Genomic DNA, 21,772 nt, shown 5'->3' with positions numbered 1-21,772 from the left:
TGACTTCTATTAGTGTGTAGAAATAGAGCATGTCAAACAAAATAGCAAACAAAGCATGTAGACCCTACATGCATGTTTTCTACCCTTTTGTGCAAAAATAGAATATACCCATTCCCCCAATTTCACTAACACCCCAATTATTTGTTTACAAATTATTACAGACCCAAATAATGAGTATAAGTACAAATATTACATAAAGAATATTTGCAAGCCTGAGAACAGGCCCAAACGAAAGTAACCCAGAGCTGATTGGGCCTTTAACAACCTCACTCTTCACATAACCAGTATACCCAAATCTTAGGCTTAGCAGAACAAAAGAGTATGCCTGAACCTGAAACCCAAGTCCAAAAACATATATGGCCCAATACCAGGCCCAAGAAGCATGACTTACTCAACCCAACTGATGCCAAACTTAACCATGCAAGTGACAACTATTTGAAAAATTAATCAAACAACTCTTGAGATCCCCACACTTAATTCTTAAGGCTATAGATATCATCAGCTATAGGCCAAAGGCACATATGCAAGATTACATTAAATTGGAAGGCACACAAGGCATATATGAGGCTTCATATTTGTATTTCTAGAAGAGTGTTTAAAGTGACAAGATTGAACAATATGAGCTAGAAAATCGCTCCAAATATAGTTTCAAAATAAAGAATGATTCCGAACCAACCTAACGAACTTCAGATGACAATATAGCATAATCATAGCTAAGAAGTAAGTAGAGTAAAATCTTCACATGAAGGTTTTAACATAAGAGCCTAATGAGAGCGTAAGTTGCAGACAGTCATAACAACATATTAGTGGCATAGTTTGGAAAACATATCGCTTAGTTGAACATGAAACTTAACATAATGAGCATTGATCATAATACAAAAAACTCTGAAGAACTCGTGGAAGGTAAAAGATCATATCAACTCTAGGCTAACAAGATAGGCAGACATCAGAACTTATGCCTATTGCCCATACATAAGAGAAGAAGCAAAAAGGGACTCATTAAAGCAATAGATTACACATAAAAGGTTCAGCAAAAAGGGACTCATTAAAGCAATTTCTGGGTAGACATTAATTCCATAGGAGTTTCAGTGGAAGTGTTCAAATTGAGACATGAAAAAGGGTTCAATATTAGATAATCAATGTAGGAATTTAAGTATATATAAATATGACAACCTCAAACAAGCGTAACAGCCTAGAACTCTTCCAAATTGTGAGGGATTGAACGCTTACCAATTTGCAGATTTAATAACAAATAGAGGAGAATCATTGAGTTCTAATAGCAAAGTAAGAATGACAGCAAGAACTCCAAACCCTAGTGCGTCAGAGTTCACAGGAGCTTCGAATGAGCTCCGAGCAGTGCTCGCACTAGGGAGGTAGATAGAGAAGATTCCGGTGGCCTTGGCTTTCAGTAGGCCAAGAGGTCAAGTTTCAGAATAGTATAGAACGAGTGAGAGTGAGAGAATAACAGTGATTAAGGATTGTATAGGGGAAACGGGAAGGAGTTTTTTATAGTAGCAAAATTAAATATACGAACAAAGAAACACAGTCAATCAAACACAAATAAAGAAAGAAAAACATGCAAAATCGATTTAGAATCAATTTAGGAGAAACTTGAGCAAATCCTAGTTCAAGACGGAGAACAAAAATAGTCAAAGATCTTACTGAATTAGACCCATATAGCATGGTAGTGAATGTATCAAGTCAAGAACATGAAGATATTACAGAATCAGAGTTGAATGAACACCCATTGATTTAGCTTCCATAAATAACTGAAGACCAAACACTATAATGTTTAGGAGATGGTAAAAATCTCTGTGTGTGCAAGAAAGGAAAGGAAACATGGAATATTTCCATGTGATATCGGATTAGGACTGGGATTTGAGTGGGGTAGCTAGGGTTTCTTTTAGAGAAGAGAGGACGAGAGGATTTTAGGGCGGATTTCTTAGGGAAATGGGTGTTAGGGTTTGGGGTTGGGCAGTTTAAAGATGGGAGATGGTTTGTGGGCCGTTGATCTCCGAGATCAATGGCTAAGATCGAAGGAAAGAGTGTGGCAGGTCATTTAAAATGGGTACCGACCGGGTTAACTAAAGGGGTTGTTTGGTTTGGGCTGGAGAATTGGGTTAACGATTTTGGGCATTTGGGCCATTAAATTGGTCGGAATTTGGCCTATTTTGGGCCAGCTTTTAAAATACCCGAATTTAATTAAAAATAAATTATTAAAACATCTAATAAATGGTAAAAATATTATTTATGATGTGAAAAATTCTTGAAAATAATAACTCAACATCATAAAAATATAAAATGCTATTTTGGCATAAATAATATAATAAACATAATTATTTATAGGATATAGCATATTATTGTAAATATTTTGTGTGTAAATAGCTCAAAAATACAAATGCAATTATATGAAATGGAGTGAAATGTTATAAAATATACATGTGGGTATATATAATAAATTTGGATGATTAAATCACCTCAAAATAATTTGTATGGATAATTACTAAATATTTGAATAATTTAAATACAAGAAAATCAAATTTACAACAACAACAACAACAACAACGACCCAGTATAATCCCACAAGTGGGGTTTGGGGAGGGTAATATGTACGCAGACCTTACCCCTACCCCGATGGGTAGAGAGGCTGTTTCCAGGAGACCCTCGGCTCAAAAAAGCAACAGGAGCCGATATATTAGTACCATAAAAATACATAATAAAATAATAACAATATAAGAGATATGAAATACAGAATACGAAATACGAAATAGATGGCTGGTATAGTAAAAACTAGCAGGCAAAGCCCTGCATCAATAGACGACCAATGACATTCTTAGTCTAACTCCTAACTGGCTAGTCTCACCCTATTGTGCTGTAGAAATATTCACAACTTTCTCCTAACCTACAACCTTAATGCTCGACCTCCATAATTCCCTGTTAAGGGCCATATCCTCAGTAATCTTAAGTCGCGCCATGTCTTGTCTGATCACCTCTCCCCAATACTTCTTAGGTCGCCCTCTACCTCTCCGCGTGCCCACTAAAGCCAGTCGCTCACATCTCCTCACCGGTGCATCAGTGCTGCTCCTCTGAATGTGCCCGAACCATCTGAGTCTTACTTCCCGCATCTTGTCCTCCATGGGGGCCACGCCCACCTTTTCTCGAATATCTTCATTCCTAATCTTATCCATCCTTGTATGCCCGCACATCCACCTCAACATCCTTATCTCTGCTACTTTCATCTTCTGTATGTGTGAGTTCTTTACCGGCCAACATTCAGTACCATATAACATTGCAGGCCTAACCACTGCTCTATAAAACTTACCTTTTAGTAACGGTGGCACTTTCTTGTCACACAAGACTCCCGACGTTAACCTCCACTTCATCCACCCCACCCCTATACGGTGTGTGACATCCTCGTCAATCTCCCCGATCCCCTGAATAACCGATCCAAGGTACTTGAAACTACCCCTCTTGGGAATGACTTGAGAGTCAAGCCTCACTTCAACTCCCGCTTCCGTCGGCTCAACTCCAAATTTGCACTCGAGGTATTCCGTCTTCGTCCTGCTCAACTTGAAACCTTTAGACTCAAGAGCATGTCTCCAAATCTCTAGCCTCTCGTTGACGCCGCCTCGTGTCTCGTCAATTAGAATAATGTCATCAGCAAATAGCATGCACCATGGCACCTCCCCTTGAATATGATGAGTCAGTGCATCCATCACCAGGGCAAATAGGAATGGGCTGAGCGCAGACCCTTGGTGCAACCCCGTAATAACTGGAAAGTGTTCAGAGTCGCCTCCTACTGTCCTAACCCGAGTCTTAGCTCCATCATACATGTCTTTAATCACCCTAATATAGTTACTCGGGACCCCTTTATCCTCTAAGCAGCTCCATAAGACCTTCCTAGGAACCTTATCGTACGCTTTCTCCAGATCAATAAACACCATGTGGAGATCCTTCTTCCTATCCCTGTACTGTTCCACCATCCTCCTAATAAGGTGGATAGCTTCTGTGATAGATCGCCCCGACATGAACCCGAACTGGTTGTCTGAAATAGACACCGTCCTTCGCACTCTCATTTCTACCACTCTCTCCCAAATTTTCATGGTATGACTTAGTAATTTGATGCCCCTATAGTTGTTACAACTCTGGACATCCCCTTTGTTCTTATACAACGGGACCATTGTACTTCACCTCCACTCTTCAGGCATCCTATTAGTCTTGAATAGAACACTAAACAATGCAGTAAGCCATTCCAAGCTTGCTCTACCCACACACCTCCACAGTTCAACCGGAATTTCGTCTGGCCCGGTAGCTCTGCCCCTTCTCATCTTACGCATTGCCTCCATGACTTCATTGATCTCAATGTCCCTACAATTACTTAATTCATGGTGACTGTCGGCATTCCTCGATTCCCCAAGTATAATATCTTGATCCCCTTCTTCACTTAGAAGTTTATGAAAGTAGGTCTGCCACCTCCTCTTAATATGGTCATCTCCCATCAAAACTTTGTCGTCGTAATCTTTTATGCACCTCACTTGGTCCAGATCCCGAGTTGTCCTCTCTCTCGCCTTAGCGAGTCAAAATAACTTCTTCTCCCCACCTTTGTTCCTTAGTTCCTCATACAGACGAGCAAAAGCTGTCGTCTTAGCCTCCGTCATTGCCATCATCGCCTCCTTCCTAACTACCTTATACCTTTGACTGTTCTCTCTCTTCTCCTCCTCGTCAATTCTCCCTACTAACCGCAGGTAAGCCGCCTTATTTGCTTCCACTTTACCTTGGACAATTGCATTCCACCACCAATCCCCTTTGTGGCCACCATTGTGGCCCATAGATATCCCTAACACCTCTCTCGCCGCCTTTCTTATACAGTCCGCCGTCGTCGACCACATTGTGTTTGCATCCCGATTACTTCTCCAAGCTCCCATTGCCGATAACATTCCTTCCAACTCCTTAGCTTTATCCTTAGTTAAGGCACCCCACCTAATCCTGGGGCGTCCTTGTACTGACCTCTTCTTCCTCCTTATCCTAATACAAATGTCCATCACCAAAAGCCTATGCTGCATTGAGAGGGTCTCACCTGGGATAACCTTGCAGTCCTCGCACAACCTCCTGTCGCATCTCCTGAGGAGGAGATAGTCAATCTGAGTCTTCGCCACCGAACTTTAGTAAGTAACCAAATGTTCATCCCGCTTCGTAAAACTCGAGTTCGCAATGACTAGATCGAAAGCCTTGGCAAAGTCCAACAGCGAAATGCCCCTCCGTTCCGCTCCCCGAAACCAAAACCGCCATGCAGCTCATTGTACCCACCTGCAAATGACCCAATATGACCATTGAAATCTCCTTCTATGAATAACCTCTCAGAAGGCGGTATACTACGAACAATCTCATCCAACCCCTCCCAAAAACGCCTCTTAATATCCTCATCCAAGCCTGCTTGCGGTGCATACGCACTAACGACATTTAAAGTACCCTCACCCACCACCAACTTAATAGTCATTAGTCTATCATTCACCCGCCTGACCTCTACCACGGACTCTCTAAGATGGCTATCTACCAGGATACCCACTCCATTCTTACCCCTCACGACACCAGAGTACCACAACTTATACCCATCCACGTTTTTTGCCCCCGATCCTACCCACCTAGTCTCCTGGACACACGCTATATTAATCTTCCTCTTCTGCAGGATTTTCGCCAACTCTATGGATTTACTCGTTAGTGAACCTATGTTCCATGACCCGACTCTCAACCTATAGGCTCCCTTGCCCCCTCTACCTCCCCTGCTACCCGACCCATCCCCTGACCCCAGCCCCACACTCTGCCCCACCCGAGGACATGCCCTTATTCTATCATCCCAGACTGCAGCCACTACACCTACAACAATAGAAGACTCGCTAGTGCACAACGCACACAAATCAAACTAGAAGGAAACAAGTGGTAACTAGTATCCTAGTTGAAAGGTTTAACTATTGCTAAGTAAAGTAACAATAATTTAGCTAACACCAAAAGGGAAACGGTAAAACAGGAGGTACCAACTCCCGATAACAAAACCTGTGGCTGATTTGTTGTACTCGATGTAGTTGTACGCTCACGCACCACTTCCTACCGCCCTTTGCTGACACTCGCCCAGGTTACTCTCCTTTGCCAGTGCTCGTGCGCCCAACTTGTCTCCAATACTCCGAGAATTCCTGAAAACATAGAAAATACCACAACCCAAAAACCAGAAGGAGCTATCACCGCTACCACTGGTATAGCCCCAACAATATAAAATGTACCAGGAAAGGAGAAGAAGAAAACGAGAATATAAGGGAATCCTCCTGTTTTATTTATTTTGGCTAAGAGCAGGAAGGGAATCCTCAAATTTAGAAAATGAACTAAAATCTACCTTAGAAACAGTAAATAAAAGAGCAGCTCCCAAAACCCTAACGAATCTGAACTGAAATCTACCTTAGAAAATGAAGAAATAGTAAATAAAAATGGAATACACTTACCTTATACTAGGATGAACAAATAGTGAAGAAACCCATTTCTCAAAAATTAAACGAAAATCTCCGAATTAAATTGACGGAACTAAAACTTCAGTAATTGCAAGGACTTTAAGAATTTGTAATAACAGTTTCTTAAATACGGAAACCAAAACACCGGTTTAATCTCAGCGCCACAAAGCTTATAAACCGAAAATGGGTTTAAAAAATTAAAAGAGCTGAAACTGCAAATGGGCTGACAATGAGAGTAAATTTCACTGATTTTGATGAGAGAGATAGAGCTTACCAAAGAAAGAAGGAATGTAGAATTGAATCGGATCTGCCAGAAGCTCCGATCTGCAAAAGTTTTCCTCAAAAAGGTTGAAAATCAAGAAAGAAGGAAAGATCTAGCTCTAGGTTCTCTTCCTTCCGATTCAGGCTACTGACAAAGAAAGTTGAAGAAGGAACACAGTTAAAACTTTAAGCATTAGAGTTCAAAGATTCCTTTGCCTTATTCTGGCCTTTGAACATTAGACTCGAGAGCTTCCTTTCTCTGTTTTGCAAAGATAAATCGTTCCGATTTCTAATAGATCTATTGAGATTTTTAGGGTTTATCTCAGAGTCCCCACTCTGTAGAGCTTCGATGTTTTAGAAATATGAGCTTCTCTCTAACTTCTCTTATCCAAAATTCGTCCCTTCTTCCCCAAATTCTTTAACCTCAAGTCTTCCCAGCTTTCCTCATATTCAAGGTAAGTTTGTTTTTCTTCTTTCTCATCCTTCCCAGCTTTAAAGCTTAAGAATTATAGAAAATTATAGAAAATACTTATATGACTCTTGTAAATTGGGTAGTAATGCAAAATGATATTTTGAAAGTCTATGGAATATTTTATAAAACATGAGGACAAAATTGAGTATCAACAACCCTACCACAATTCCCATAATGATATGTTATCACTTCCATATCAGTATGGCCATCTCTCGAAGTAAACCACTCGATCTCCGATGCTCATTCTCGACCTGCTGACAATCAAACACAATGAAAGATACCAAGTAATGTTTCCTCGAATCACGATACTTCTCTGTAACACCTGTACAAACAGAATACCGCAACTACGATCCTCCTTGAGGATTATCTCCCTCGAACCATCAATACTGGAAATGCATATCCGACCTCGAAGTCACAACACATCGTCCCCACTAAGAACCACTTTCGTAGCACTACTTCACAATGTCGTATTCTTGAGGACAAGAAAATGGGAACCATTGATACCGACAATCCTTAATGCACTAAAAAATACCCAATCTCATGAATCTATCAACCAAGTCCTGAACATTTATAGCCCAAATGTCTCACCTCTGATGGAACAAATTCCAAACTCCGAATCGTGAACCAAGTAATCCTTCTCATATGTTGCTACAGCCGTAAGCTTAAGCAATCACCCTACCAATCTACTCCCACACCGCATCAAGGCCAAAACATGAACACAATATACTGTTTAAGACCCTGAACCAGTGGGCATCACCAACACTAGGTGTGAGCACGTGATTTTTGCCCTATGTGAGTTACTCCCATAAATTTAAGAAAATAATATTTTCCCACTATTTGCAATGTTCGTAGATTTTTCATAGGATTTTTATTAATTGTTTGCATTTTCTTGCATGTTTAAGTTATATTTAAATCATGAAAACTACCAAAAAAAATCAAGCATGGCATTTAAGCTTTATATTTATATTTTTAGGATTAATCGGTAGTTACTTGTTTTATAAAAAATTGAAAATCACAAAAATACTTCATTGTTACACTTTTTCCTTTTATTGATTTTTTTCTCTCTTTTAATTTAGGATTAAGTATGCTTTTATAATTTTTAGAATTAGTTAATTAGATTACTTTCACATATTTAGATAATCTAAGATTTTAATTTCTAGGATTTTTAATTTAATAAAAAGAAGAAAAAGAAAAAAGAAAAGGAAATAAGGAGTTTATTTAATTGGGTTTAAATTCGGAACTTGGGCCATTTTAAAGCCAAAATTAGCCCAAATAAATGGCACCAAAAATTTGTCCAACCCAAGCCCAATCTCCCTACCCAAATACTCATTATCCTTTACCCTACCCCTACATATATATAAAACACAATTAGAAAAACCAAAAAGGAGGGTGAGAAAGTCCATCAGATCCAACTCCTGAAGAAACGACGCACCCTAAGTCGTCTTCCTCAGCTTCGTTTGTGAAAAACACCAACTAGCCGTGATACCCTCTCCTTGATTCTCTCATCTCGCTTTCATCCTCCTCATCTCCCCATCGGCACACACGAAACAACTGAGGAATGATTTTCTGTTGTTTCTTTGAATTTTACAAAACAAATCTAAGAAGGAAATGAGCTTCCAAAATTCGGTTTTGTAAAGGAAATTGCTACTGTTTCTGCTGGACTGTGTTACTTCCTAGATTACTGGGTGTCATCCCTCAATTGTTCGACAGTTGTGGCTTATTTCAAGCTCTATTTTGAAGCTTTCACTGGGGAATTCATTTTGTATTGAATCAAACATTGGAAAAGGCTTCATCCGAATTTCTTAAAAGGTACAATTTATCACTTTGATTTCCTATTGTTTTGATTGAACTAGCTGGTTGATCAACTTTTCTATTCCTAAATCATGATTGTTGTTTGATTTCCTCTCTGTCCGTACTTATATTTTTTTTGGCATGTATATATGAGTGTCGCTTTATTTACCTATATTATGTTGTTGTTGGAAGATTTTTCTTTACTTTGAGCATTTGAATATATTGGTGAAATTTTGTTTATTCACTGAAGTAAGGCGGAGTGCTCAAATATAGTTTGTTGCCTAATGTGAATATAATGGTTTGGACTAATTCTAAATAAAATCCAACTAGCTTCAGTCAAGTTTGAGAGCCAACATGTATGAACGTCTAAAAATTTTACTGGAAGTTATCATATTAATTTGGTGTAGGCATTAAAGTTTGGGAGATTCTTTGGCAATATGAGTAGCACAGGGATGATTACCCAAATTGTGGCCACAATGACTTTGTAAATAACTTGATTATTTATAATTGGGTTGCATTCATTGGAGTGTCTTAATTGTATTCTAAATTTGCAAACGTACTTTTGGACATAAAGACACTATGGTTTTAACATTGCTATATTTTGAGTATGATGATTCCATTCATTATTTCCTAAATGATGTCTCTTGCGCCAAATGAAATTCCATGCCAATTTGAGTATTCTGCAAAAAATTGTCAACCATTTCAAATGGTAAAGCTAAGAAGCAGGGAGTTGGTTAGCTTTGCATCTTCCTCTATTTTTCTCTGTGACGCATGTGTTTGGATCTGATTGTTACTATCAAATTTTTGGCATCTCAAATTTTTGGTAGTGCTTTATTGGCCCTTGTAATGGGACAGATTGCATTTGTTTATTTCCGTTTTCATTTAGTTTGATGCCTTAAATCTGATATAGCTCATTTTTGATAAAGAACTTAATTTAGCTGCTCCAAAAATTAGTTCTTGCCACTGAAGGGTGTTTTCCACAATAATATCTTGTCTATAACTTATGGCCCTCTTAGAATTAGATCAAGATTTCTTTGACAAATAGAATCGAGGTGTGCCATTTAGTTGAATTTTTCATGGCCCTCGCAAACTTGAAAGTGCGCAGTTGCTTTAGGCGCGTAATTTAAATTAATTTCCTTAAACTCGGGTGTGCATTTCATGTGACCCAACTCCAATTCTGAACAGCGTAAATAAAATGTGTCATGAACTGCAGGTGCATTTCATGTAGCGTGGTTCAAGACGTGTTTTAGATAACGTTGAATCTTCCTAAAATTAATTAAAAGCGGCAAATAAATTAAAATATACCATAGGCTAAAACATGTATTAAAATCAGATAATTAGGCCAATATAATAGTTGAGCGACCGTGCTAAAACCACAGAACCCGGGAATGCCTAACACCTTCTCCCAGGCTAACAGAATTCCTTACGCGGATTTCTGTGTTCGCGGACTGTGAAACATAGTCAATCTTTCCTCGATTCGGGATTTAAAACCGGTGACTTGGGACACCATAAGTTATCCCAAGTGGCGACTCTTAATCTTTAAATGAAATAATCCCATTTCGATTGTCACTTAAATTGGAAAAAACTCCCTTATATCCCCCTCGGGGTAGGAAAAAGGAGGTGTGACAGCTCTAGCGACTCTGCTGGGGAATAGAACCCAGAATCTCTGGTTCAGGGTTCAAGAATTCGAGCTTAGATTAATTGTTATAGTTGGCTTTATCCATTATCTGATTTTGTTACATGTTTGGGCCTAATGGGCTAATTATTGCTTTTACCTCTTTGATATTCTGTGAACTGTATATAAACTGCTACGAAGCCCTTCCTCTCTCTGAGTCTTCTAAATCATGGAGAAGTGTGCACTTCGTGTGACTTCTCTTCTGTTCATATCCCAAATTTTAGAACGAGGTTCGGACAAGTTGCAAAGCCGGTAAAGCTTCTGTATTCCCGGTACGCTGCTCCCCCTCGGCTCGAGCTGTCCGCTCGGGTAAGCCAGGTCTAGAACAAATAAACCTAGGTTTTTAAACCTAGAATAACTCAGCCTCATGCCAGATCCCTAGTAGGAACGTTTGTTTGCATCATGTGTCCTAGGACAGGTGTACTCAAAATAACAGACCATCTTGATGCATCCTATGTGCTACATGTTGCGTTTATTTAAGGGTAAAAGGGTCATTTGACGGACCAATGATAGTTGAGGGCAAATGAAAAAAAAAAGAAAAAAAAAGAGAGGGTGAAGTGTGAAGATAAAGCGAGTGGAGCCTAATTATATTTTCTGTCACATTTTTGTTAAGGAAAAAAAAGAGCTTGAAAATTCAAAAAAAAAGATTTTGCACTTTTTCATCATTTTCCAAAAAATCAAAAATCAAAAAAAAAAGAAAAAGAAAATCCAAAATGATTTTGCATGTTTCATCATTTTTCAAAAAAAAAAACACAAAAAAAATGTTTTCTCTAAAATTAGTTGTTTTTTTAATTCTTGCCCGTATCCAATTTGCCCGAACTATGCAAACCTGATTCTCGTCTTTCGGGGCGTAATACGTAAGCAACCTACATAGGGTCTGGTCTTCCTAGTAAATCTTAGGTTCTTGGCTTTACGGGGTCTTAGCCAAATTTTTCACTTCTAGCCACCTCTTGGCCAAATAAGCCATTTTGCAAAAATAGCCTCAATCATGTCTTGCAGGTGTCTTAGGTAATGTTATTGTCTCACATAGTGTTGGTTTAAGTTTTCTTATACAGGTGTGGATCTACTTACCGGAGTTTGAGCATGACAGATACCTAGGATCACTGCCTTCAGGAGCTGCTCGAGGAGCCATTTTATGTTTTTGAGTCAATTATTTTTGTTTTATTTTCTAGTCTGGTATAGTAATATTCAGTCTTTTAGGTGATGTTAGAGTTTGTATTGTCTAGTTAAGTTTGCCTAGTCTTTTGTTTTTGCATTTGGGAATGTGTTACAAGTCAAAAATCCATTTTTTTTTATTTTTTTTTTTGCGTTTTTATATTTTCGTTATAAGTTTTCTTTAGAATACTAATTCTAGAAATGAAAAAATAATTCCTTTGAGATTGTTTTCCTTTAGGCAATTAATATCAAAATAAAAGTTATTTTTATATTTCCTTTACTATATTGAGACCAAAATTCAAAAGAAAAAAAGAGAATTTTCTTTTAGTACTTCTTTAAAAGTTTTCTTTAAGGTATTAATTTTAAAATCCAAAAAGATTTTCTTTTGAGGCGTTCCTTTGGGAAATTAGTGAAAAATAGAAAATAAAATTCTTTTTATTTTCATTAGAACTTTAGGATATTGTACATAAAAAAAACATACTTTGTCTTTCATTAGAATTTTTCCTTTAGGCAATTAAAATTGAAATCCAAAAACATTTGGTTTTATTTTGTTTATTGCTTGTTTCGAAATCTTGCGTCAGGATATCAAATGAAAATTCAAATACTTTGATGTGGTTTATTCTTTAGATTTTCTTCCTAAAAAAATAAAAAAGGGTTTTTTCTCTTCTAGGATTTTCCTTAATAGAGTATTTTTTCAAAAAGAAAAAAAAAGAAAAAAAACATGCTCGTTAAGCTTGAATTTAGAATAGGTTATAGAGCATTCAGTCTAGGAAATTCAAAAAAAAAATTTGCTTCTTTTATTTCTCTTTTATCATCGGAGTAGTCACTAAGGTAAAAAGGAAAAAAAAGAAGAAGAAAATAAAAAAGGAAACGTTAGTTTATGTGCTTTACTCTCGATCTTCCAGAACTATGCAACGATCTGATTCATGCGGCGTCATGATACGTAGGCAATCTACATAAGGTTTGATCGAATCATTTTTTATTTATTGAAAGAAAAAAGAAAAGAAAAAAAAGGAAAACAAAGAGAGAGAAAAAGGAAAAAAAAGAGGTGAAATCATGGGATGTGAGAAATGAGAGGAAATAAAAGAGCGATAATCAGAAAGAAAAAGGGGAAAGAAAATGAGCGAGCTAAGAAGTGCGAGGAAAGAAAAGAAAAGAGAAGATTCAAATGGACAAATTGGGATGATGCCAAGTGACCTTATGACCTTCGAAGTCATTCTAGAACCGATAACTGTGACTAGGTGCATTGCACGCAATGTGATATTTTAGTTGTTAATGCCCTAACGCTAACGGGATGACCCCGTTTTGTTCCTTTTGATATCTTCATAGCAGAAAGGTGGTTGGTTTATGGTTGTCGAAGTAGTAACTCCTCTCTACAACATAAAAGGCAATGGCGGACAATAACAAAACTGGGTTGGTTGATACCGGTGCCCGAAAGCAGTTGGTTGAACAGGACACTGGTTTGGCTGATGAGGTAAGAATGTTGAGACAACACATGACGGACATGTATCAGGCCTCGATGACTGGGAAGGCACCACCCTCGCCACCACCTAGCTTCTTAGATGCTGCCTTTACCCAAACTCCGGTCATAATGCCGGATGATTCCCCATACTCTCCAGATCTACCCGTTTATCACAGCTTTCCCAACCACCCTAGTAGCTCCATCACTCTTCCTCCAATTACCTCTCCTCAAAATTGCCCTCATGTCATATCCACTATTCCCAACAATGAATATCTACTCAAAGCTCATGATGACCAATACTACCCTGTAGAGGTTACCCGCAAGGTTCCTGACTCATACAAGAAGAGCCCTGGGGATGAGCTTCATGCTGTACATGAGAAATTCACAGGAAGAGAAGGGCGAGATGGGATACCCAGGAGGCTGAAAGGCATAGAACAGTCCATAAGGAACAAGCAAGGAATGGGAGACCAGGATAGCATGACTTGCAAAGAGCTGTCTGTGTCCCCTGACATTCGCCTGCCCGCGGGATTTAAAGTGCCACAATTTAACTTGTATGATGGGTGTGGAGATCTGGTAGCCCATTTGAGGGATTATTGCAGTGAAATGAGAAGTGTTGGCGAGAAAGATGATTTGTTGATGGCGTATTTCAGTGAGAGCTTGACTGGGGCAGCTTTGGAATGGAATAATCGTCAAGATATCGGTAAATGGCCTACACTGGGTGACATGGCTCAAGATTTTGTTCGATACTTTCAATACAAATCAAGCGTTACCCCAGACTGCTCCTCTCTATCTAAAATGGAAAAGAAGCCGGAGGAAAGCTTTAGGAAGTTTGGGCTCAGATGGAGGGAGCAAGCTTCTCGAGTCAGTACCCCGATTGGTGAAGAAGAAATTGTTGAGCTTTTCCTACAAGCCCAGGGGCCCACCTATTTGATCCCGGCTGTGGGAAAGTCTTTCAATGATGTGTTAAAAATAGGGGAGATGGTAGAAGAGGGAATCAAGTCAAGCAAAATCATAAGCTATTCTGCATTGAAATATACTACGAAAGACATTCAAAACATCTCAGTAAGTTTGGGTGGAAGAAAGAGAAATAGAAAAGATGATCCGATGGGCCTTCCTGCTCAACACTTCCAGCCTCGAAATCGCCCCCGTGGATATCCTTGTGCACCAGATGACACTCCCCAATGTTACTTCTCTGCATAGAACTCCCAAAGTCGTACATCACTTTCCCAGTACCCAGCTCCACAAAATGCCTATCCACCCCCACGAGCCTACCGAACCCCCCCTGGATTAGGTTTTCGGCCCAATCAAGCATTTAAGAACGAGAGGTTGCGGAAGAAGAAAACCTTCACTCCATTGGGAGAATCATATGCCAGTCTGTTCCAGAGGCTAAGGAAAGTGGACATGTTGAAGCCGATTCAGATAAAAATGTCAAACCCCTTTTCAAAGAAGTTTGATTTTTCTCAAAGGTGTGCATATTGCTCAGATGCCCCGGGGCATGACATAGAGAAGTGTTGTAATCTGAAAAAAGCAATTCAGAAGCTTATTGATGCAGGTGACATTGCCGTGCAAAATCTAGATGCAGCAAACACTAGCCAAAGTCCATCGCCTGTTCATAATGAGTCACATATGGTGGGTATGATTTATTTTGAAAAGGAATATGAGAACTCTTCTGAGATCCTTGGAGGTCCACGTACTATGAAGCTTTCAGCAATATCAGAGGTTGATCCTAAAAACGAGCAGGAAAAGGGAACCCAAAAGCAATTTGTTAAGAATAATGTGATGGAGACTTGTGAGGTCCCAGTATTGTTGATGCAGAAGTCAATGACTAAGATATTGAGTTTGGTGATTGGAAAGACACTCCTTTCTTGGTTAGCCAAGGAGGAGTTTTTGGTGGTTTATTTTGTTGTCATTTCTGTTGTCCGGGTTATTTCAAGGGTTACAACACGGATATTGTCTTGTGACTCAAACCCTTCTATCCTTTTGTTTTGCTTAGTTCCTTTAGTCGTAGGAACTCATTTAGTGTTACCTAGTTTTGTTCCAGGGTTGTACCCCAGTTTGTTTTACTTGTTTTGTTATTTGAACCGTTTCACCGTCTGTCTAATGCAATTTCCTGTCTTTTGTTATTTCCAATCATTTTCTTTGTTTAGTTCTTTTCTATCCTTTCATTTTGTCTTTTGTCTAATGCTGGTTTTAGTGACATAACATGCATGCAAAATTCTAGGCCTGGTCTTAAAAATCAGTCTAGTCATGAAGCAATGGAACAATTTTGAAGATGATGGGGACATTTGAGGGAAATAAGTAAAGGCATTTTGAGATCACTTCAAGCCCGAATTGTGTGAAATTGGGGAAGATAGAACATAAAGTAACCCTATTGAAATGCATCATGCCGCATCGGGTTGAAGCTAAAGGAAAGTTTGCCCGAACTGACGGGGGCTGTTCGTGGTAATGAGAGTGAGAGTGTTGTCCAATGGTGCTTTGTAGTTAACAGATGTAAATGGCGAACGTGTGGATATGGTTGTCAAGTCTGGTAGAATCAAAAGATGTTATAAATGTTTTCCTTGGTTTGTTTAATTGTGTTGTTTGTACTTGACATGTTTTGGAGATTGGAATGACGAAGACATTTTGTCCTGCTATCTAAACACTTTATCCTTCGTTACCCCTTTGAGCCTTATTTATTTTCTTTCATACCCCTCTTTCGGAATCAGTAGCAAAGATCAGAAACACAAGAGTAAACGATAAGTAAAAAAAAAAAGAAAAAGAAAAAGAAAAAAAACAAAACAATAAAACAACAAAAAAAGAAAAAGAAGAAAGAAAAGAAAAGAAGAGAAAGAGAAAGAAAAGGAAAGAAAATCACAATAATAAAGTAATTCCTATGACATGAATTACGTTCGACCTGATTCCTTTAAAGGATACGTAGGCAGCCTCACGGTTCGGTCCCATCAAAATAAAAATCCAAAAGTCCCCAAGCAAGAAACTAAGGCAGAAGTTGTGGTTGTTGTAAAAAATCTGATTCCGAAAGTTGTAATTTTTGAACCCATGTGAATTGTTTTGAGCCTTTGATATCCTTTCTTTTTAACCCTATCCAAAAGCCCACGTTACGGTCCAAAAAAGACCTTCCGATCAGTCTTCAAGAGATGCCAAGTCAAGCAAGGAGAGGTAATTCATATCAGGGGCAACACTCTGGTCCAAGCAGAAAATTAATGAAAATGAGAGAGTCTTATTGGTGAAAACCCTCATGGGCACCGTAAGGCGACGAGAGCTGAGAGAAATAAAAAATTAGAGAGTCTTATTGGTGAAAACCCTCGCGGCCACCGTAAGGCGACGGTAAGTTGAGAGAAAGAACAAAATGAGAGAGGCTTGATGGTGAAAATCCTTCGGGTACTACACGTCGAATAAGGATTGTGAATCAGATTGGATAATCGGAGAATTAAAGCCCAGTTTCACGGTTTAGGGGTATAACAGGAGTTGAACATCAGACTTGCTAACCAGAATAGGCCACAGGTGCATGTCATGGTCATTAGAGTTGGTATCCACATCTGATAGGTTTCTACTTTGTAGTTTTCCTGTTAGGAATCATCTCTTTCCTTTGTCCTTTACCATGTTCCTTGTGTCTTGTTTACTTCCTCTTCCTGAGTCTATTTTGTCAAAATAAGTGAGAAATGACTTCAAATTGCCACCAGCTTTCCAATTGCACAAAACGGGATCTGGCCAGCACATCAAAGTGGCATAAGTTAGGAAAGAACAACGTGCGCACTGAGTTGGTAACAATCAACATGCTTTGGGATTTATGTGAAAAACAAAGGTTTGGTGTATATCAATTCATGAATAATGCAACAGATGGAGGATGTAGGGTGAATGGATCAAAGGTATTTTCTGTGATAAGATTGACAAAGAAAGTGGCTAACTAGTGACAAGCAAGGTCTTCCAAGCAGAAATCAAAGTTAACATGGCAAGTGAAAGAGCAATAGACCTCAAGGCCAAGGCCAATAGTTTAAGTCAAGAAAGAACAACATACACACTGAGTGGGTGGTAATTGACGTGCTTTGGGATTCATGTGAGACACAAAGGTTTGGTAAATGTCAGTTCATGAGCAATGCAACAGATATAGGGTATTGGGTCTGAACGGAGAAGAGGTATTTTCTGTGATAAGGATGATAGAGAAAGTGGTTAGCAAGGTCTTCGAGTCGAAGTCACAGTTATCATGGGAAGTAGAGGAGCAATCGCCTTCAAAGTCATGGCCATAAACCAACCACAATATTTTAAACTGACAAGATTTTTCTTTGATTGAAACATGGGCAGAAAATTTTGTTTGTTTCGAAGAAACCCTCCGTAAGGAAAAACAAGCAACAGACAGGTTTGACCGTAAATTTTCAGGCCTCCTGGAAAATGGGACTTAGTTAAAATTCAAAACATTCATGAGTAGCAAGATCTAGCATAAATGCACCCCAAAGAAATATAAGTTGGTTTCAAAGTTTTCATGCTTGAGATAGGATTCAATTAAGGGCTTTCATGACCCTCCTGGATAATGGGATTTAGCTTTAAGACTTCCTTTAGATAACAAGATTTAGCGTAGGCTCTGCTGTAGGGTAGTGTAATTCAGCCGTAAAAATTGTCACTTTTAGGATAATACTTGATTTTTGACTTTCAGGACCCTCCTGGATAATGGGATGTAGCTTTAATACTTTCTTAGATAACAAGATGTAGCGGAAGTTATACCTTCAGAAGATATAACTTAGATTTAAAATTTTCGTTTAATTAAGAGTTGTCAGGACCCTCCTGGATAATGGGGTGTAGTTTTAAGAACGGCTTAGATAACAAGATGTAGCGAAAGTAATACCTTTAGGAGATATAATTTAGATTTAAAACTGTCGTTTAACTTGGAGCTATCAGGACCCTCCTGGATAACGGGATCTAGCTTTCAAATTCTTAGTAATATTTGGTAATATGATTCAGTTTAACACTCACATATGTGCCCAGCTACCAAAATGGGGCAGAAAAGTTTCTTTGTTTTGTCTATTTTTGTTGAAATCAGGTACCCACTTGGAGAATAGGGAGAAGCAACTCAAATTCAGCAGTCAAGCGCCCGTCTGGAGAGCACGAGAATACAATTCAAGTTCAGCAATCAGGCGCCTACCTGAAGAGCACGAGAATACAATTCAAGTTCAGCAGTCAGGCTCCCACCTGGAGAGCACGAGAATACAATTCAAGTTCAGCAGTCAGGCGCCCACCTGGAGAGCGTGGGAATACAATTCATGTTCAGCAGCCAGGCGCCCACCTGGAGAGCACGGGAATACAATTCAAGTTCAGCAATCAAGCGCCCACCAGGAGAGCACGGGAATACAGTTCAAGTTCAGCAATCAGGCGCCCATCTGGAGAGCACGGGAATACAGTTCAAGCTCCGCAATCAGGCGTCCACCTAGAGAGCACGAGAATACAGTTCAAGTTCAGCAATTAGGTGCCCACCTAGAGAGCATGGGAATACAGTTCAAGTTTAGCAATCAGGAGTCCCACCTAGAGAACAATGCAATTCAAGCGTCGGTAATCAGGAGCCCACTTGGAGAACAAAGCAGCAATTCAAGTGTTGGTAATCACGAGCCACCTGAAGAACGAAGGGAAAGTAGCAATGTTCGAAGGAAGACGATCAAGTTCAGTAGTCAAGCGTCCACCTACAGAAAAGGAAAAGCATCTCCGATTACAATTCAAGTCAGCAACAAAGGAATTTCACGTGGAGAGTACGGGTCGACAAAGCAACAGGAACTACAAGATCAAGTTTGAAGATATAGATAGGATTCTTGCAATGCATAGATCATAGTTTAGTCTAACTTCTTTTATTTTATCATGGTGTAATAAGGAGTTTAGTAAGCATTAGCAGCAGCAGTAGCAACAGTGAAATCACAGCTTCATGGTAGTCCCAGCTACCGAAACTTCTCGAACTACGCTGACCTGATTCCTTTATAGCCAAGGATATGTAGGCAACCTCGGAAGCAGAGTGCGGTCAAATCTTTCAAAAATGCTTCCCACGGAGTATTCAAACGTTCAAAAAATCGCTCGTATCCGCTCACTTTATCTTTTCACGAACCCAAACCCAATCTCCCCACCCAAATACCCATTACCCTTTACCCTACCCCTACATACATATAAAACATAATTAGAAAAACAAAAAAGGAGAGTGACAAAATCCATCAGATCCAACCCCTAAAGAAACGGCACACCCTAAGTCGTCTTCTTCAGCTTTGTTTGCGAAAAACACCAACTAGCCGTGATACCCTCTCCTTGATTCTCTCATCTCGCTTTCATCCTCCTCATCTCCCCATCGGCACACACGAAACAACTGAAAAATGGTTTTCTATTGCTTCTTTGAATCTTACAAAACAGATCTGAGAAGGAAATGAGCTTCCAAAATTCGGTTTTGTAAAGGAAATTGCTACTGTTTCTGCGGGACTGTGTTACTTCCGAGATTGCTGGGTGTCATCGCTCAATTATTCGGCAGTTGTGGCTTATTTCAAGCTCTATTTTGAAGCTTTCACTTGGGAATTAATTTTGTATTGAATCAAACAATGGAAAAGGCTTCATCCGAATTTCTTTAAAAGGTGCCATTTATCACTTTGATTTCCTATTGTTTTGATTGAACTAGCTGGTTGATGAACTTTTCTATTCCTAAATCATGACTGTTGTTTGATTTCCTATCTGTCCGTACTTATATTTGTTTTGGCATGTATATATGAGTGTCGCTTTATTTACCTATATTATGTTGTTGTTGGAAGATTTTTCTTTACTTTGAGTATTTGAATATATTAGTGGAATTTTGTTTGTTCACTGAAGTAAGGTGGAGTGCTCAAATATAGTTTGTTGCCTAATGTGAATATAATGGTTTGGACTAATTCTAAATAAAATCCAACTAGCTTCAGTCAAGTTTGAGAACCATCATGTATGAACGTCTAAAAATTTTATTGGAAGTTATCATATTAATTCGATGTCGGCAGTAAAGTTTGGGAGATTCTTTGGCAATATGAGTAGCACTGTGATGATTACCCAAATTGTGGCCACAATGACTTTGTAAATAACTTGATTATTTATAATTGGGTTGCATTCATTGGAGTGTCTTAATTGTATTCTAAATTTGCAAACGTACTGTTGGACATAAAGACACTATGGTTTTAACATTGCTATATTTTGAGTATGATGATTCCATTCATTATTTCCTAAATGATGTCTCTTGCGCCAAATGAAATTCCACGCCAATTTGAGTATTCTGCAAAAAATTGCCAACCATTTCAAATGGTAAAGCTAAGAAGCAAGGAGTTGGTTAGCTTTGCATCTCCCTCTATTTTTCTCTGTGACACATGTGTTTGGATCCGATTGTTACTATCAAATTTTTGGCATCTCGAATTTTTGGTAGTGCTTTATTGGCCCTTGTAATGGGACAGATTGCGTTTGTTTATTTCCGTTTCCGTTTGGTTTGATGCATTAAATCTGATATAGCTCATTTTTTATAAAGAAATTAATTTAGCTGCTCCAAAAATTAGTTCTTGCCATTGAAGGGTGTTTTCCACAATAATATCTTGTCCATAACTTATGGCCCTGTTAGAATTAGATCAAGATTTCTTTGACAAATAGAATCGAGGTGTGCTATTTAGTTGAATTTTCCATGGCCCTCGCAAACTTGAAAGTGCTTAGTTGCTTTAGGCGCGTAATTTAAATTAATTTCCTTAAACTCGGGTGTGCATTTCATGTGACCCATCTCCAATTCTGAACAACGTAAATAAAATGTGTCGTGGACTGCGAGTGCATTTCATGTGGCATGGTTCAAGATGTGTTTTAGATAACGTTAAATCTTCCTAAAATTAATTAAAAGCGGCTAATAAGTTAAAATATACCATAGGCTAAAACATGTATTAAAATCAGATAATTAGGCCAATATAACAGTTGAGCGACCGTGCTAAAACCACGGAACCCGAGAATGCCTAACACCTTCTCCCGGGTTAACAGAATTCCTTACCCGGATTTCTGTGTCCGCGGACTGTAAAACAGAGTCAATCTTTCCTCGATTCGGGATTAAAACCGGTGACTTGGGACACCATAAATTATCCCAAGTGGTGACTCTGAATCTTTAAATGAAATAATCCTGTTTTGATTGTCACTTAAATTGAAAAAACTCCCTTATATCTCCCTCGGGGATAGGAAAAAGGAGGTGTGACACTTGGGCTCTAATAACTCATCTGCAAAGCGACAATAATATTCTAACCTCCCACACAAGAGAAAAAATCCCTCATCATGTTTGTATCATCATCAAAGCTCGTCGGTGCCCATATGATATTGAGTACTCAGAACTGAGTACAAAATGGGTAGGAAAGAATTTAATATATAGGCTTAAGGACAAAATAAAATCGCATGAAAGGAATCAATAAAGGGTAAGTTTCCTAAAGCCCTATAGCCTCTCAAAGATAAGTACAAACGTC

The 21,772-nt window shown here is 38.8% G+C and overlaps 1 protein-coding gene and 1 long non-coding RNA gene across 19 annotated transcripts in view; both read left to right on the top strand.

The window, feature by feature from the left end:
- Nucleotides 1–8,609: 8,609 nt before the first annotated feature.
- LOC138889148 (uncharacterized) lies at nucleotides 8,610–12,073 on the top strand. Its single transcript, XR_011406777.1, has 2 exons — nucleotides 8,610–9,039; nucleotides 11,752–12,073. It is a non-coding gene; the product is annotated as an uncharacterized lncRNA (long non-coding RNA).
- Nucleotides 12,074–12,580: 507 nt separating this feature from the next.
- LOC104229345 (uncharacterized) overlaps nucleotides 12,581–21,772 on the top strand; it is a 50,770-nt gene continuing 41,578 nt past the window's right edge. For all 18 annotated transcript variants that reach the window (XM_070172005.1, XM_070172007.1, XM_070172006.1 and 15 more), the window contains exon 1: nucleotides 12,581–19,903. In XM_070172005.1, coding sequence (XP_070028106.1) covers nucleotides 13,242–14,513 — 1,272 coding nt within the window. In that variant the 5' untranslated portion in view covers nucleotides 12,581–13,241 and the 3' untranslated portion in view covers nucleotides 14,514–19,903. The remainder of the gene's footprint in view (nucleotides 19,904–21,772) is intronic.

This window comes from Nicotiana sylvestris, chromosome 4 (assembly GCF_000393655.2).
Source record: "Nicotiana sylvestris chromosome 4, ASM39365v2, whole genome shotgun sequence".
Taxonomy (NCBI): domain Eukaryota; kingdom Viridiplantae; phylum Streptophyta; class Magnoliopsida; order Solanales; family Solanaceae; genus Nicotiana; species Nicotiana sylvestris.
This window is presented reverse-complemented; position numbering and strand designations above follow the sequence as displayed.